The sequence below is a fragment of the Cornus florida genome, unplaced genomic scaffold, assembly GCF_030987335.1.
Source record: "Cornus florida cultivar Cherokee Brave unplaced genomic scaffold, ASM3098733v1 CherokeeBrave_3.0.0_Hap2_Chr02, whole genome shotgun sequence".
In the NCBI taxonomy this organism is placed as follows: Eukaryota; Viridiplantae; Streptophyta; class Magnoliopsida; order Cornales; family Cornaceae; genus Cornus; species Cornus florida.
Genome location: NW_026775572.1, coordinates 1,176,970 through 1,194,802, shown reverse-complemented (window position 1 = coordinate 1,194,802; position 17,833 = coordinate 1,176,970). Strand labels below are relative to the sequence as shown.

General features: G+C 34.7%; 2 protein-coding genes and 1 long non-coding RNA gene across 3 annotated transcripts; all 3 read left to right on the top strand.

Annotated features, from left to right (window-relative positions):
- Positions 1–2,609: 2,609 nt before the first annotated feature.
- On the top strand, positions 2,610–6,906 carry LOC132291081 (pentatricopeptide repeat-containing protein At4g01570). The gene is made up of 2 exons (XM_059790220.1): positions 2,610–2,991; positions 3,487–6,906. The coding sequence occupies exon 2, from the start codon at positions 3,518–3,520 to the stop codon at positions 5,948–5,950; it is 2,433 nt and encodes an 810-aa protein (XP_059646203.1). The 5' UTR covers positions 2,610–2,991; positions 3,487–3,517; the 3' UTR covers positions 5,951–6,906.
- A 124-nt stretch (positions 6,907–7,030) lies between these two features.
- Positions 7,031–17,368, top strand: LOC132288800 (pentatricopeptide repeat-containing protein At4g21065-like). Its single transcript, XM_059789887.1, has 5 exons — positions 7,031–8,896; positions 9,228–9,339; positions 9,849–9,906; positions 15,119–15,131; positions 15,907–17,368. Exons 1-5 carry the CDS (start codon positions 8,365–8,367, stop codon positions 17,364–17,366), a joined length of 2,175 nt encoding a protein of 724 aa, XP_059645870.1. The 5' UTR covers positions 7,031–8,364; the 3' UTR covers positions 17,367–17,368.
- Positions 8,915–15,360, top strand: LOC132291094 (uncharacterized). The gene is made up of 4 exons (XR_009475944.1): positions 8,915–9,707; positions 9,849–10,059; positions 12,060–12,173; positions 15,119–15,360. It is a non-coding gene; the product is annotated as an uncharacterized LOC132291094 (long non-coding RNA).
- Positions 17,369–17,833: the final 465 nt, after the last annotated feature.

The window sequence follows — 17,833 nt, the reverse complement described above, 5'->3', positions numbered from 1 at the left end:
AGGTAAACTAATGGGCTCTCTTTCCTCATTCAATCTTATTTTTCCTAAAATTGCTTTTTAAGTTTAATTTTTGGCCATTTTGATCACTTGAAATATGTCTTATAAGGGTAGTTGCGTCATTTTATACATGAATTAATATTTTTATAAGTCAACACAAAGTCAAAAGGCCATCAATATCATTTTTATATGCAAAAAGTACGCCGTAAAATGGATCAAATATTTGTAATGCGAGTGAAATTAATCTTTAATTATTTGAGGAAAAAAAAAAAAAAAATTCCCTTAGAAAAGCGTTTATTCCAACCAAGGTGTGCTGTCCTTTTTCTTTGTCTTGTTCTTTTCTTTTCTTTTCTTTTCTTTTTTTTTTTTTTTTTTTTTTTGGAGACTTTCCAGCTTTCCATGAAACCTTTTCTCTCCACTATTACGTATAGATGCAGAAAATTCTTTGGCTGGACTTTTCTGCTCGTGACTGGTTGGATTAGGACAAAGGCAGTGCGTTTTGTGGACTTTTGAGGTTCTGTTTGGACACAAGCATTTAATTTTTAAATACAAACAAGGCATAGTGGAAGTCTCAATTATGAATTGCGCCCCCTACATAAAGACAGTTGCAACGGCTGTGGGTCTAAAAAATTTAAATGATTGAGCAGTGTTGCATACTTGCATATATATTGAGATTTAAATTATTGATTAGTGTTGTATATATATTCATTTATTTTCTTTTAATTTTTTATTTAAATTTGATCTTTTGAACTGAGCTTTGACGTGATACCAAATTAAGGATTGGACCTGACAATAATATTAATTGTAACAGGTAAGTACTTACTCATTTACTAAAAAATATTCACTCATTTATATCTTTTTACTTTTCATCCGAATCCGACGTGGGATAAGTATTCCTTGTAACAACAGGGATGATGTGATGGGAGTTGAGTGGGTCCATTCTACTCCAAAATTTGGCAGGCCCGTTAAGTAAAGTACCTACCTGGGTCATTGAGATGAGATGGGATGATGAAGTCCGCTACTAGCAGGGCCGGCCCTGGCCCAAGGGAACCAAGGCGGTGGCCTTGGGCCTCAAATTTTGAGGCCCATAGGGGGTGGGAAAAAAGAAAAAAAAAATTAATTTAGGACAAGTCTGGGTTGGGCCTAAATTTTAGAGGCGTTAAATTTTAAGGCCTATAGGGGATGGAAAAAAAAAAAAGAAAAAAAAAAAAAAATTTAAGTTAGGGCAAGTTTCAGACGACACAATCTGCTTCGACACTCCGCAGGGCGCAGCCTCATCCTCTCTCTCTCTCTCCTCTCTCCTTTTGCATGAATCTATCTTTTATATATGTTTTTTTCTTTCGTTCATCTCATCATTTGATTTGTTCGAACTTTGGTTCGTTTGATTCTCGTTACAATAGTGAAAAGTGGCTTCCAAACTAGGGTTTTTTTGTGTGTGTGTGTCACTGTGTGATGGCTATCAAAAGCTGAATGAATATATTTTGGTTCTCTTAGTATTTTAATAAATGTGTGCCTTTCTACATGTGTCTTTCATGGCGATCGAGTCCATAATCTATGGCAGGTACTTTTTATTTTTTATTTTTCCTCTCCCTAATTCAACTCAATCTCACAACAGCAGCAACCATACCCCTTTTCCTCATAATTTTTTGCATTTTCACATTCAATCCTACGAAAATTAAGGATCCCTTCTAGTGGGTTGAGCCTTTGAGGTAATAATTAACTTTTTCGATCTCTAAATTATGCTCATACTTAAAAGTGCCAAATTAAGGTCTTTTTTTTTATATATTTTCTTTTTATATGAAGATACATGCCACCATTATTGATGATATTTGAAGTTGGCTCAGCTAGAATTTCAGTTAATAATACTGTCAAAGCACTTGCCATCAGAATGTACAAACACATGGAAATCAAGAGCAGGCTTTAACAAAACAGAAGTTAGTGGTTTTTCTATTAATTTGCACAGGTCTTCTGTAGCAATGATCAACCAATCACTGCTACTAAAGTTGATTCCTCATCCTGAAATCAAGAAAGGGTTAATTGGCTCCCAAAAAAAAAAAAATGCAAACATAGTTAATATAAAGAGTGAAAGACAAAACTATATATGATGGTGGATGCACATATAACCTAAAAGTCCCACTACTTCTTCAGTACTACAAGTTCAGCCTCCTATGATATATATAGTCACATAATCCCCACATATTTTTGTCATCTGTAATCATCAAATTTTAGTTGCAATATAAACAATGAATGTAGAAGAAGATGCAGTTTTCTGTTCTCTAGTAAACTGTTCTCTTCATTTTTTATTTTGTGCTGTGAAAAGTTCTCACTCTTTAATTGATTGATTTATTGTTATTAGTTAGCTTTCTTATGCACACTGTACATGCGCACAATTATTTATTAGTGGTAATGATAGATTTATAATTATTAATTAATTGTCTTATGCAAACTGCACAGGCGCACAATTATTTATTGGTGGTGATAGGGTTATAATTATTAGTTAGTTGTCTTACGTACACTGTACAAGCGCACAATTATTTGTTAGTGATGATAAATTTGTAGTTATTAGTTAGTTGTCTTATGCACGATGCACTGGCGCACAATTATATTAGCTTAGAATTTGAAAACATCGTGTGAAAATTTCTCTCTTATAATATTTTTTTTTGCGCGTGTGAAACTTAAGAGCCTCATATTTAAAAGTTCGTCTGGCCTTTCAAAATATTTGGAAATATTTGGAATCTCAGGGCTGCCCTGGCTAGTAGGGCCCAAATTTATGTCCAATCAGAAAACTGAGACGTAAGGCCCGAAATGATTCGACCAAACTCATTTACAAACAACCCAATTCATTTTACAATATCCAACTATAAATGGAGTACTGTAATATTATTACTGTTAACTACATCACACCCGTCCCCTCACATCAATGCCCTAGACTCGCTCGACTCAACTCATCTCTCACTCACTCAGTTTTTCTCAATTGCTGGTTTATAATAAAAGGTGAGTTTTCCAATCTAAAGAATTCTGTTGGAAACGCTAATTGTTGGTTTAATTTTTCATTTAATCACGAATTTTTATGCTTGATTTAATCATGGAAGACACATTTGAATATAAAGTCACTCATTCATTTGGTAAAGATATTGTTTGAATCATTAAGTTGAAGCGTTAAGAATGAATGGGTTTGATAAAGAAAGTAGTAAGTTCGATGTTGATTATTATTTACTTTCTATGTATTTGATAAAATAAATTCAAGAAATGTAGGTTTAGATGAATAAAAAAAAAATGACAAATTGAATCGGAATGTATGCTAGTATTAGAGAGTTGGACAAGATACTTGTGTGATCACATAAAATCTTGATCATGGGTTTAAAGAATCAGATTGTTGAATTTGTATAAAAAGAATTTATCAAAAGAAACGTTTGTTGTTGTCTTTTTAATGGCATGTTTGTTAATTTGAGAAGTAGTAATATGTTTCTTTTCTTCACTTGTCTTCAGCTATGCAAAATTCAATCTCTTTGCCAGTTCAATGTGCCATGGAGGAGGAACAACAGCAAACCTTTGTCCTCATGTTCTTCTTTCCCTTAGAAGAAACACAAATTCTGCTATGACCACCAAACTCGTGAACCTCCTCCTAGTGGCTTCCATTAACAAATCTCTCACCAAAGCTGGAGGAATTCGAAACCTGGATGTTGATTCTATTCCCCTCTCTGACGCTCTCGTCCTCCAAGTCCTTCGGAGGAACTCTCTTGATGCATCCAAAAAGGTTGATTTCTTCAGGTGGTGTTCACTCAACTCCAGCTACAAGCATTCAGCAGGTACGTATGCTGAAATCTTCCGCATTGTTTGCCAAGCCGGCTGCTTCCAACACCTCCATGAGGTCCCCGACCTTCTATCCTCCATGAAGCGAGACGGGGTTGTACTTGATTCGGCAATCTTCAAACTTCTACTCGACGCCTTCATTCGATCCGGCAAGTTCGATTCTGCATTGGAAATCCTGGACCACATGGAGGAAGAAGAATTAGGGATTAATGGCCGTTTGAATCCCTATGTGTATAGCTCTGTCCTCGTTGCCCTTGTTCGGAAAGAACAGTTGGGTTTGGCATTGTCCATTTTCTTCAAGCTCTTAGAATCCTCAAATGACGCCAACGGGAGTGGTGTGGTTCCTGATGCTGTTGCCTGTAACGAACTGTTTGTCGCTCTTAGAAAGGCGGACATGAGGACTGAATTCAAGCGGGTCTTTAACAAACTGAGAGAGAAGAATTGCTGTGCTTTGGATACCTGGGGCTACAATATATGTATCCATGCTTTTGGATGTTGGGGTGATATGATTACTTCACTAAATCTATTCAGAGAGATGAAGAATTTGCGCTTGGATCCAGACTTGTGCACGTACAACAGCCTCATCCATGTGTTTTGCTTGGTAGGGAAGGTGAAGGATGCACTTATTGTTTGGGAGGAATTGAAGGGGTCTGGTCATGAGCCTGATGTATTCACCTACCGTATCCTTATACAGGGCTGTTCTAAATCCTACCGAATCGATGATGCAACAAAGATATTTAGTGAGATGCAATACAATGGCTTTCGTCCGGATACTATCGTTTATAATTCTCTTTTAAATGGGCTGCTCAAAGCAAGGAAACTTACAGATGCATCCCAACTGTTTGAGAAAATGGTTGAGGAAGGGGTAAGAGCCTCATGTTGGACGCACAATATACTGATTGATGGTTTGTTCCGGAATGGAAGGGCCGCGGCAGGTTACTCATTGTTTTGCGACTTGAAGAAAAAAGGACAGTTTGTGGATGGAATCACCTACAGTATTGTTGTATTGCATCTTTCTAGTGAGGGTCAAGTTGAGGAAGCACTGCAGTTGGTTGAAGAGATGGAAGCTAGAGGCTTTGTTGTTGATCTGATTACGATATCATCTCTCTTGATTGGGCTTTATAAACATGGTCGGTGGGATTGGACAGACAGGCTTATGAAGCACATTAGGGATGGCAATCTAATGCCTACTGTTCTAAAGTGGAAAGCCAATATGGAGGCTTCAATGAAAAGTCCACAGAGCAAAAGAAAGGATTTTGCACCTATGTTCCCATCCAAAGACTTGAGTGAGATTGTGAATTTGGTGAGTTCGGCTGATTCGGGGGTTGACACTGTCCTTGGTTCTGAGGGTGGTGGGCTGCAAGACATTTCATCTGATGCAGTTGATCAGTGGTCATCATCCCCATATATGGATCAATTGGCTTATCAAGTGAATTCCAAGAACCAGTTGTTTCCATTGTTCTCTCTGTTAAAGGGGAAACGAGTTCAGGCAAAAGGCATTGACTCTTTTGACATTGATATGGTCAATACTTATTTATCTATATTTTTGGCCCAGGGAAAGCTAAGCTTAGCCTGCAAGTTGTTTGAGATTTTCACCGACATGGGTGTCGACCCTGTGAGTTACACTTACAATTCCATGATGAGTTCATTTGTCAAGAAGGGCTATTTCAACGAGGCATGGGGCATTCTTCATGAAATGGGTGTGAAGGTTTACCCAACAGACATAGCAACATATAATGTAATAATTCAGGGCTTGGGGAAGATACAAAGAGCAGATCTTGCCAGTGCTGTTGTGGATAAACTAATGAAACATGGTGGTTATCTTGATATTGTGATGTATAATACCCTGATCAATGCACTGGGGAAGGGTGGCCGGATTGATGAGGCAAACAAATTATTTGAGCAGATGAAGAATAGTGGAATAAATCCTGATGTTGTCACTTATAATACACTTATTGGAGTCCATAGCAAGGCAGGTCGACCGAGGGATGCTTACAAGTTCTTGAAGATGATGTTGGATGCAGGCTGTTCCCCAAACGATGTCACTGACACGACATTGGACTTTCTGGAAAAAGAGATTGAGAAAGCGAGGTACCAAAAGGCATCAATCAAGGACACCAATAAGGATGATTCTTGGTGAACAACTTTTCTGGTAATGATGCAGATAAATTTACTTCGATTTAAGTGTGATCTCACTCAAAATCTTGATCATTTCTTGTTAGGGTTGCAGATGAACTCAAGCCAATCCAAGATGAGTTTTTGGAGGTGTTCATGATCTGCTTGGTCATATACATAGTATGTTTGCGTTTGGTTTGCACTTGTCCCTAGCCCTAGTTGGGAAAAGGCTTTATTGAGTTTAGTTGAGTTGAGTAGCTCGTGCCCAGCCTCGTCCCCGTCAATCTTGTTCAGGGTTGGCTTGTCAAAGTTCAATATACCTTGAGCTTGCCTTGGCTCAATTTTGAAATATACTTTCTTCTTTCCCATAGAAACAAAAAATATATTGGCACTGTTACTGGCAGCTGTTGAAGAAAAAACTAGAAGAAGAATAATCTTCTCACCAAATGGGGATTGGAAGACTATATTAGGAAAACTCCTACACACCTTTAGAATTTTATTTAAATATTTAAAAACTAGGGCATTGAAGAAAGAGGAGGAGAAGTGTTAAAACCAAAAGGAATTTGAGAAACTCTGTGGACTACCATTGATCTTCAAGCAATGCAAGAGATTGGATATAAAGGATATAATAGAACAAAATCTGAGATGAAATAGGAAAGGTAAAGAGAGTCAAGTTAATTTAAAAGAGAAGAATCCAGAAATGTTGCAGCTAAGCCACTGAGTGTGTAATGCCAGTTCCCAATTTAATGGGTGGCTGCTACCCCTCCCTCTCTTAAGAAGATCTTGGCTGGGGTTCCCTTCAGCGCCTTACTCTAGGTGAGGGTTTCTTTGTGATTAATAACTTTCTTCTTCATCATTCTGGCCACAATTGTGTACTAAAATGAGCTGATTTTCTTATTTATAAATGGGTTCTTTTATTTGTTCATTCTGATTGTAGCACTGATATTAAGTTAAATGAAAGCAATATGTGTTTGTTCATTCTATGAATAGAGAACATTGGATGTTGTTTCATATGTTTTTGAAAATGGGATTATTCTTCTTTGTTTCTTGATGGGGTGCTTAGTAGATTGGTCGGTCTATTGAGAATATGCTGATTTTTGTGTTTGTTTCCAAGATGTATCACATTGTAATGGAGTTGAAATACAAAGATTACCAAATTAGTGATTTCTTATTGAAAACGTCAAATCAGATTTTATTTCCTTTATCCCTGGAAATAGGACTTTTTTTGCTTGTATTGGCTTTTATTTTGATGGCAATTCTCTCTTGGAGGACTGATATTTTTTCATTCTATTTTTTTTTTGGGAGGGGAGGGGGAGTGGGGGTTGTATTATCATTTGTTGTGTTACTTGTGAAGGAGGAGAAAGGAGGAGGGGGAGAAGAGAAGGAACAGAAAGGAGGGAAGAAGAATAGGGAAGAAAAATTCTATCATGATGAGGGAGGGTGCTCTCTCTGCCATTGGATTGAGAGGTTGAGCTTAAACTGTGTGTGTTGAATTGAGAGGCTGAAAGGGGATATGCTGGTTGAGAGTGACCTCCTCATACACCTGCTAAAGAAAGAAATTTCTGATTGTCTTTGCTCTTGTAGGTTTTACATCTTTAGGTCAACTGAAATGTCAGCTTTAATTATTTCGTTGACAGGGCACTTGTTATTCCTCACTACAGTCATGGAAGAAGATCTGACCAATTTTGAGAAGAAAAATACCAAATGTATAAATGATATTCCTCACTACAGCCATGGAAGAAGTCATGGAAGAAGATATGACCAATTTTGAGAAGAAAAATACCAAATGTATAAATGATGTGGACATATGTGTGTGTTTACATGCGGGTAGATGTTTTTGGCTCAAAAACTGGATTCTAATTAGGTATTAATTTGTTTGAACAAATAAAACATATTGGCAATTCAAATTTGACTTACAAGCGCCAACATTGGCAATAGGCTCGAAATCGTTTAGGTATTGATTCAGTTTACTTTTCTCAAAAGGCGAGTAAAGTGAGTGAGTTTTTGAATCATCTGTACATTTAAAAAATCAAATTAGTAAATTTCCTGTCATTTATTATTCAAAAAAATGATTTGTATATGAACAAAGAGGAACAAAGATTTTACTTGAAATGTAACTTTGGAAATAATTTTCTATATATTCTTTGATTAATAAAATTGACTTAAAATCGGTTGAGACCATGAGCGGTTTTTACTGAATGTCAAGTCGAAAGCTCTCTCAATCCAACCACTACTGTTTCGACAACTCCTACATTCACCATTAACGTTCGTTCAATTCTTGATGGGTCTTTTCGTTTTCATTTCTTATCTCTCTTATGTCTCTGTTAGTCTCCGTTCTTCAACCCAGAAGCCTCCTTTCCTACTTCACACCCATCAAATGAAAACCCTCTATCACCATTTTACTCTATCAATCTCTTCTTCTTCTTCAATGCTACATTCATGCAAAGACCTCCGAACTCTCAAACACTCGTAGTTTCAGCTCTGTGTGAATCCACTCCAATTGTTTCAAAGTTGTTATCTTTATATGCACAGTTTGACGACCTGGACAGCGCTGTTTCATTATTCAATGCTGCAGCTCGAGGAACTGACACAATAGTCTGGAATTTGATCATTAAGGCCTATGTTGATTCTGGTCTTGTTGATTCGGCATTTGGTCTTTACAAGCGGATGCGAGAGTTGTGTGTCGTGCATGATAGTTTTACGTTTCCGATAATAAACCAATCTGTTTTGTTGCTTCAAAATGGTATGCAATGCAGAGAATCGATTCATTGTTTGGCGATTCGTATGGGTTTTGATTCAGATATATATTTTTGCAACACGATGATTGAGGTCTACGTAAAATATGGCTGCTTTGGTTATGCTCGTCAGCTGTTTGATGAAATGTGTCACAGAGATTTGGTTTCTTGGACATCCACTACAAGAAAAATGGTTATTAACAACTTAATATATACATGGTACATACTTATATATTGTTAAATACTTACCTTTTACAACAAATTACTTTTTATCTTAATCTACAACATTTTCAAAACCTTGTTAATACAATTTAAATTTTTTCTTAAATTTTAGCGCGACATTTCCCCCCTTCTCTCTTTCTGTCCCTCTCTCTTTTTTTTTTTTTTTTGGTTTTTCACTCCCCACTTTGCGCTCACGACTCTTTCTCCCTGTCAAATGAAATAAAGGGGGTGAATTGAAAAACCTTTTCCCAAAGGCGCTTTCAACAAGCGGGGAAAGGTAGCCAGCTGGGTCTGAATGGGCAACCAATTCAACAATGAAACCCATATTTCTACCTTTTTTTGAAGACAAAACTGCTATCCCCTACCTTCCTTTGCGAAGGAGACGTTGGGAAATTGATAGCTCTGTAAGGGCAATACAGATTTCTCTGTCCCCAGATCTACAATCTGCCATGGCAAGGTCGTCACAATCAAATCGACTAAAATATGGGGGCTCTGCTGAATGAAAATCAAATACTCAGGCTCAACATTTCCTCTTTCCCTCTTTGATGAAACCCTAACCTTTCTCTTCCCAATTTCTACGACATTCCTCATTAAATCAAGTTTCATACCACATTTGACACTTCCTTGTATAACTTGAATGTTCTAATGTGAGCCCACGAGATGTCAATCTATGTGACCAAAACCTTTATTTAAGCTACTTTTCTTGCTGCAATAGTAATCCCTCCCTGAGGAGTGAAGGGTTCAGTTTGTTGTGAAGTCATGTTGCCCTGTACATGCATATCTCGTAAGAAGGTTGTTGCAGGACTAAATTCTGCTGGTTGCTAGGTATGCTTGGTCATAAATTTTCTTTTTGCACTTGAAATTGTGTCGATTATTTTCCTGGTTCTGTTGTAGTACTTCTTTATCTGGTGGCTGCTTTATGTTGATAAGGTGCCCTTTATTCTTTTTTCATTTTCGAACCGACAGGCACCTTAATCAGGCCATCAATATGGTGATTCATGCTTCATCATCAAAGCCTGCACAGGTTCGTGTTAAAATTGTGTAATGTTCAATATTTGAATCAGCATGAAATTGTGAACAACGAGAGTCCAGGAGATATTGCAGGAAATGTCTTGCTGGGTACCCTTTGAGGGTGTAGAAGCTGGTAGTCGATATCAGCATCAGTGTCATTCACTTTGTAAGTTCCTCGGGCTAAAAATTACTAGTTATTACCTTCCTTGATCTTTTCAGATATAACAAACTCTTGTATTTTTTTCTTGTTGATTCAAACTTAAGAGTAGCTTGAGTAGCCCTAAGTATGGAGTAGTTTTCGTTTTCCATTTTAGTGTATTTGTTAAGTTGAGGTAATTCTTGATTATGACTTGATATATCAACTCATTATTAGGAATTCACAAACACTACATAGATCATCATAATACAGTCATATATTACTTGAAAATTCTAGTTTTATTGTACTGCATTTGGGAAGGTTACTATCCATGCTGCTAATCAAGTCGGACTTCTTGTTTGTCTTGCTTAAATCATAGCTTTTTTCCCTTTCATTGTACGTGGTATGCCGTGCTTAAATCAAGCTGTTACTCCAATATCCGACAGACTTAATTGGAAATTGATCAATGATTGCAATCAAAACTATTGCTGCTCATATATTTATCATATTCCAGTTGAAATATGATTTTATGCTTGAGGTTGTAGGATCTTTTCCATCCATCTAATGGGAAAACTTTAGCCGGGGTACTGTTATTGGATCGAAACAATTTCAATTGTTGATTTTATCTTGATCCTTTGTTAAATAATAAATATAAAACCTGATTAAATTATGCGTCAATTTTGATTAAGATTAGTTGAATCACTGGCGATGGTCTCTCTTTTATAAATTCTCTTGTTGGAGATAATCTGGATTTGTGATCATGGTCATTCTACTCCTTTGGTAAGTGCATCCTACTCCTTTCTGAGGTCTATCTTCTCACAGATGTCATTCTGCAGATCCATTCATGTTTTCTTTCTTGTTTTAGTATAATGTATTGCATACCATTCTTTTTGTTCATTGCTTTTCTCTACTGTTACTTGCTTCCAGACCATGTTGGTTCATGCTTATTATTTTATTTTAACAGTTTTCAATGATTTTTCATTAGGTGCATTGCACTTGAATTTTACTGGTATAATGCAAAAGACTTGTATTTCCTAATTTCTCATGTCTAATTTATCCTAATAATAGAGAACCAATCATAATTACAAATAAGTGTATATACACTAAAATTAAAATTATGCAAAAAATACAAATTACATATACATGAGAAGGTTGAGGGTACAAGTCCCCTAAGGAGCAAAGTGGGTATGTGAGTTAATTTCTTACCAAGATAAATAATAATAATAATAATAAAATGAATAACACAAATATATAGTTATTTGGTTGTTCTTTCATTTGCAAGAGAACTTGGCCTATTCAAGTTATTTTCCTTCATAAATCGAACCTAGAACATCTGAATTTAGCTGAGCAAGTTGAATCAGGTACTTCACTTTTTCCCTTTTTTTCTCCTTTTCTTTAATTTTTTTTGGGTAATTTTTTCCTTCATTTTCTCTTGCTTTCTGGATCTTCTACTTTGTTTTTTCATGTCTTTTGGGGATTTTAGTGGAAGGGTTCTCCATATTTAGGCTTAACTTATAATGGTTTTCTTTATTTTTTACTATTTTGTTAGTTTTAGTGGTTCAGAAGCTTATTATGTGGTAGATTCAAGTTTTGAATTAATTTGATTTTAGAATTTCTGTAAAATGTTTACCCAAGAAGAGTATTTTTCCTGTAGAGTCAAATCTGAATAATTAAGTTCATAGAAGCTGGAATATTAATAAAAGTAAATAAAATAATAAATTTTTTTTTTTTTTAAAAACACCACCTTTAATTGTAGGCACCAAGAAATATAGATAATAGAGCTCTGAGATTCCTCATTTAATCAAGTTGCACATGTTCCTCATTTGCTATGTGTTTGGAGCCTTGTACTTTTTAAAATGTCACTTCAATTCATGCTGTTCCTCATTTAATCAAGTTGCACATGTTCCTCATTTGCTATGTGTTTGGAGCCTTGTACTTTTTAAAATGTCACTTCAATTCATGCTGATTGCCTTTGAGGTATTTCATTATTATTACTAATACATCTCTTTTGCTTGATATGTGCAAAGCAGTTCTGAAATAAGGAGCCAGTGGAAGAAGATCTTTCGGGAGGCTGTTTTATGCTAAAAAGATGTGTTCGTGATGGGTTTAGTGTTTGTGTTTTCTGTTATTTGGTTTTCTTACAAGTAAGTCCTTTGTGGAACTTATGAATTTTGTGCTTTGTGTGCAATAGGTCGCGTACTATCTTTGCTTGGCTTTTCTGTTTTGTATACCCAGTCTCTGTTGAATTATTGGAGTTAATATGTAGTGTCATGTTGCAATTTATAGGCTGCAGTTTCAGTTCTTCAATTACTACATTCCAATTTATGATTTTTGCATGTTGATAGAATAGTAGAACAGAATCACCAACACTACCACTACCAGGTGTTAGAACTTAGTGCCTTGGTGTTGTCAAATTTTGTGTGAAAAGCTTTGTGTTTCGATTTTCATTCTTATTTTTGAGTTTTGGTGTGCCTTGTCGAGTGAAGTGTGAAACAAGAAGTTCTGATCTTTGAAGCCCCGCACAAAAGTAAGATGGTCTTGAACAGCATTTTGAACTCACATTTAGATCACACAGTTGGAATTTCATCAAAAGGGCACCAATTTGACCGATATATTTGTCTGTCCGATTGATTATGCTACACCGTTAGGGGTGGTTTGAAGTAGTTACCAAATTATTTATGGGCTTTCTCTCTCCACACAGATGCACACTGATATTTTGATAATCGAATTTAACTGATTCGATTTATTGTGTCTGCCAGTTAGGCTCTTTTTATATAAAATTCCAAATTAGTGTGCGAAGAAGTGACAACTAATAAGATTAGCCTGGAATTAGAAACCCAAGGAAGTGGAGAACCAAGGATGATTCAATTAAAAGCATATATCATAGTTTCTCTTCTTATCATCACTTTTAATCTGTCCATTTTGAACTGCTGTGGACTTTATATCTACTGTAGACTTTATATGCATCCATTGGGTAGTCATTGTCTGTGAGGGAATGATGAATGGTTTTTAGCTTTGTTCTTGTTCCCAGATGCTTTTTAAAAGCATCTTTTAGCTATCAATTTTTTTTTTAAGCCCTTACTCGGTTGGATAATCTTGAATAGGAGTTTGAGTCTTCATCCATGGGGTAAGGAATGCAATCTTAGTTAGTGCCAGAACCTGCAATCTCTCTGGTTTTTTTTTTTTTTTTGATAAGTTTCAATCCACTTTAAAATAATAAATAGAATAGAAAAAATTTCACTACTGCAATAATCAGTGCATCCCTTCAAAAATTGTTACATATTCTCAAATTTTAGAATTGTTATATAACCTATCAACATGCCATTGAGCTTCAAGCTGTCAATCCTGAAAATGATTAAAAAATTACTAAACAAAAAATTATAAGACATGTATAAGTTTTGTATATGTAGGAATACACTTACACATATGTATATTATGATATTTATTTTGAGAAATTTGTGATTCTTTCTTCCAAGTATCAATTCCAATTAAGAGATTTAGGGCTATTGTCAACAAGTGGGAATTAGGGTAATTGTTGTATTCAGCAAGTTCTCCAAGAAAGTTAAAGGCGAAGCTAATAGGTATTGTAATTTTTATAATTAATCTCCAATACAATTTTCACTATATCTACTTGAAAGATTTACATTTTAAATATTTAACTATTTTTTCAGCTTTATTGATTTAATTTTGTTACTTGTGAAGTTTGAGTTTGGTTGGGTGCTATGCATTACTTTTTTTGACCATCTTTTTCTAAGTGACATAAGTTCTATTCCTATTTATTTATTTATTATTATTTGCCTTAATATTGGTAAGATTATAATTTTTTAGTCGGAATTCTATGTTGCGTGCGTATGTCTGAAAATTACTGTAGCTACGTATTTTTTTTAAAATTTTTTTTGGTTAATCAATGTGACTATTCTATGTCAATACATCAGGGAGAATAGTTTCAACTAGATACACGCACAAGCACTTTTGAATCATTTTTGCGATGAAGGGCTGAACATACATGTACATGCTCTATTAAGTTAGATTTGATAGAAATTCTAAAAAATAAATGAACAAAAGTATGCATATACTATTTTAAATTAGAAAGAATCTAGTGGACATTAGGATTGATAGAAATGTATATATAGAGATGTGTATATTGGTGTAGATTTAAGGGGCATATTCAAATATTTTAACTTCAAACAGACCTCTTCTTAGTTTTGGCTTCATTCACAAAATTAACTACGTCCTATTCAAGCCCAAACACTTCTCTTTGGTTAGATGGATGATGAAATTGCACTAGAGAAACTTGATACTTTTTCAGTATGGCTGAGTTATATCTCTAAAGTACTTGTTCCATCCGCATGAATCAATTCCCCAAATTGATTCCGTGTTGTCTCAAGACCTTGTAATTTTAATGCTATCCTCTACATTTATGTTATCAACGATAAGCTGCTTCTTTTTTTCTTTTCTTTTCTTTTTTTATTTTTTATTTTTTTTAAATATATATATATATATATATATATATATATTTTCATATGGGATTGTTTGTTATACAATGAAAGAGAGAGATTGGCGATGGGTCTCTGTTGTCTACTTTTGAAGATTTTGTTTTTATAAATTTATATTTATATTTGTGTTGTCTTTGTGTAACATCATACTTTTATATTATTTTCTCATAATTTGTCTCTGATTCATATAACTCACTGTTTTTCATTGTTGGGCAATTCTTTTTTGGTCAAATGTAAAAAAAAAAAAATTCAACTTTTGCTTTGTGGGTTTGTGATTCAGAGACTCTGTTTCTGTTTAATAATTATACCACCATCAATAAACAGTCACCTTATGGCTTTGTAATCTTCTAAAATCATCTATGTTGGTTTACTGCATGAACCAATTTGGTAGCTGCTGAAGCCAAAGGCTTAATGTTGACATATATTTGGTAAATTATTGATGTAAATGCTTTGGAAGGACTTTCTTAGTGTGATATTGAATTTTTATTTTATTAGAATGTTATGAATTTGTTTAAATATCTTTGTTTATTATATCAACTTGTTTTAATTACTTTCTAATTCTCTTTACATGAACATGATTACCTATCTTGCAGTTCTTAAAGGATCGTAATTACATAGCAAGATCGATCAACGTACTATCCAGAAAAACTCGACATGATTTTAGGTTACTATTTGTAATTAGTTTTTTTTTTTTCTCCCGGTTACTATCAGTAATTACTTGTTATGTTGTTGAAGACTTTGGTTCTCATTGTAATTAATCTTGAACTAGATTTTGCAATTGTTAACTTTCGTATTAATGTGAATTGCAAGTTTAAGAAAAAAAAAAATTTGGCTTATTGAGTATTTGTTGTTTATATGCTTGTGGATGGTTATTTGGTTTGTTATTTTATTGTTATTAGTGTGTTAGTGAATTCTTACATGAAAACAATGGACTAGAGCATATGTATATATTTTTTTAAATACACTTTCAACAAGGTGCAAGTTGACCTTGTAAATATTCAAAAAAATTAATACAAGACAAAATAAGGTGTTGTGACCGTAGATAATCACAATGATCATATTATTCTTGTAATTGTCTCTTACCTACTCATAACATAATTGAACCTTTGTTAAAAATATTATTTACAGCTTACAAAACACCTTGTTAATGCTAAATATATTTACAAGGCACCACGAAACTTTGTAAATATTATATCCACAATGGGGTACACTTCTTCTTTTACAAGGTACCTTGCATGCTGTAAAAACGGAAGACTTTTACAACATGGGATTTAACAGCATACAGCTACACGTTGTAAATTACTTTTTACAAGTCAAATAGCTTCTTGTTAAAAGTCTTTTTCCTTGTAGTGATCGATGATTTCCTGTCGTGCTTCTCAAGGAGATGTTCCCGGTGCTTTTATGCTGTTCCATGAAATGCGGATGGAGTTTGAACCCAATATAGTGACAGTAATGGTCATGGTCCAGGCATGTTCTATATCTACTACTACTAATGGAAGACTAACTGATGGGAGACAACTTCACGGTTATGCGATGAAAAAAGGATTCCTGATTGATAGGTCGGTGAAAAATTCAATTCTGAAAATGTATATTCATATGGATAATGTAAATGATGCTGAACTTTGTTTTAGAGAAATTGACAACAAGGATACTCATTGCTTCCATAAAATGCAGATTCAAGTAATACCCAGCTTTGAGACATTAACCTTACTTATTTCAGCATTTACAGAGGGTGGAGATCTTTTTCAAGGTAAACAGATACATTGCCTCTCTGTAAAAAGTGGACTACTTGACAATATTTTGAAAACTTGTTTGTTGGATTTTTATGCGAAGTCTGGGGAGTTGGAGGCCTCAGCAAAATTGTTCAGAGAAATCCCTCAAAAAAATAGTATTACCTGGAATGCTATGATGTCAGGTTTCAATCAAAATGGGAGTTTCAAAGAGGCCATTGAATTATTCCAGCAAATGTTAGCTGTGGGTGTTGAACCTGTAGCTGAAATTTTAAGAAGCCTCCTGGTTGCATATACCAATATGGGTGCTCTACAACTCGGCAAAGAGATTCATGGCTACCTTATAAAAAACAATTTCTTTAAGGAAGACGGTGTGCTCTTGGAAACCTCCATCTTAAACATGTACATAAGATGTGGAAATATTTCTTCCGCGAGGATTTGTTTCAATAGAATGCCTGACCGTGATATTGTGACATGGTCGTCAATGATTGAAGGATGTGGGACACATGGGATGGGTTTTGAAGCTCTAGAACTTTTTCATCGGATGGTAGACGGAGGAATAGAGCCAAATAGTGTCACCTTCTTAAGCTTGTTATTCGCTTGTAGCCACTCTGGTTTGTTGAGTGAAGGTTGTGAAGTGTTCAATTCCATGAGATGGAGATTTGGTGTTGAACCTGATTTGAATCACTACACTTGCCTGGTGGATCTATTGGGTCGATCTGGAAAGCTGAAAGAGGCCTTAGCTATAATTGTGAAAATGGTGGCTTTTCCGGATAGTAGGATTTGGGGTGCGCTTCTTGCAGGCTCCAGAGTATACGGGGACCAAAATGTTAGGGAATATGCAGGTGAGAGGGTGTTGGAGTTGAAACCTAATAATGCTGGATATTATACTGTGTTAAGTAATGCGCAAGCTAGTGTTGAAAGGTGGAGTGAAGTTGAAGAAGTAAGGAATGTCATGAAAGACAAGGATTTGATGAAAAGGCCTGGCTGGAGTTGCATAGAATTAAAAGGATTGCTTCATGGCTTTGTTTCAGGGGATAGATCACACCCTCGAGTTGTTGAAATCTCTGAGATTTTGGAATGTTTAAGCAGGAAAATGCAAGATTTATGAGATTTGATCAATTAGTGCTTCAAGATTTAGGATATGTATTGCCACTTGCCAGTGGGAAAAGTGCCTTTCACAAAATGGGATAAAACAGTTCTTATTTACTAGGGTAAAGTTCAAAAAGAAGATAAATAGATTTGTAACTACTACGTACTATTTTCTAAAATGATTAATTTATTATTAAAATTTTATTATTTATAATAAAATTTATTGTAATCCGTTTAACCTTTTTTATCATAGAAAAAAATACTATAATTTTCATATAACATATTGATGAAAAATTAATAAATTACTAAAGTAAAAATTACTTTCTTTTTCATGTAATATATTAATAAAAAATTTTAAAAATTAATTAGATTTTTTAAATAAAATTTTACTAAAGTTTTTTTATTTAAATAAATAATTAAAAAATTTAAAGATAAATTTATGTAAATTTAATGGAGAATATGTCATCAAATTAATATAATTTTTTT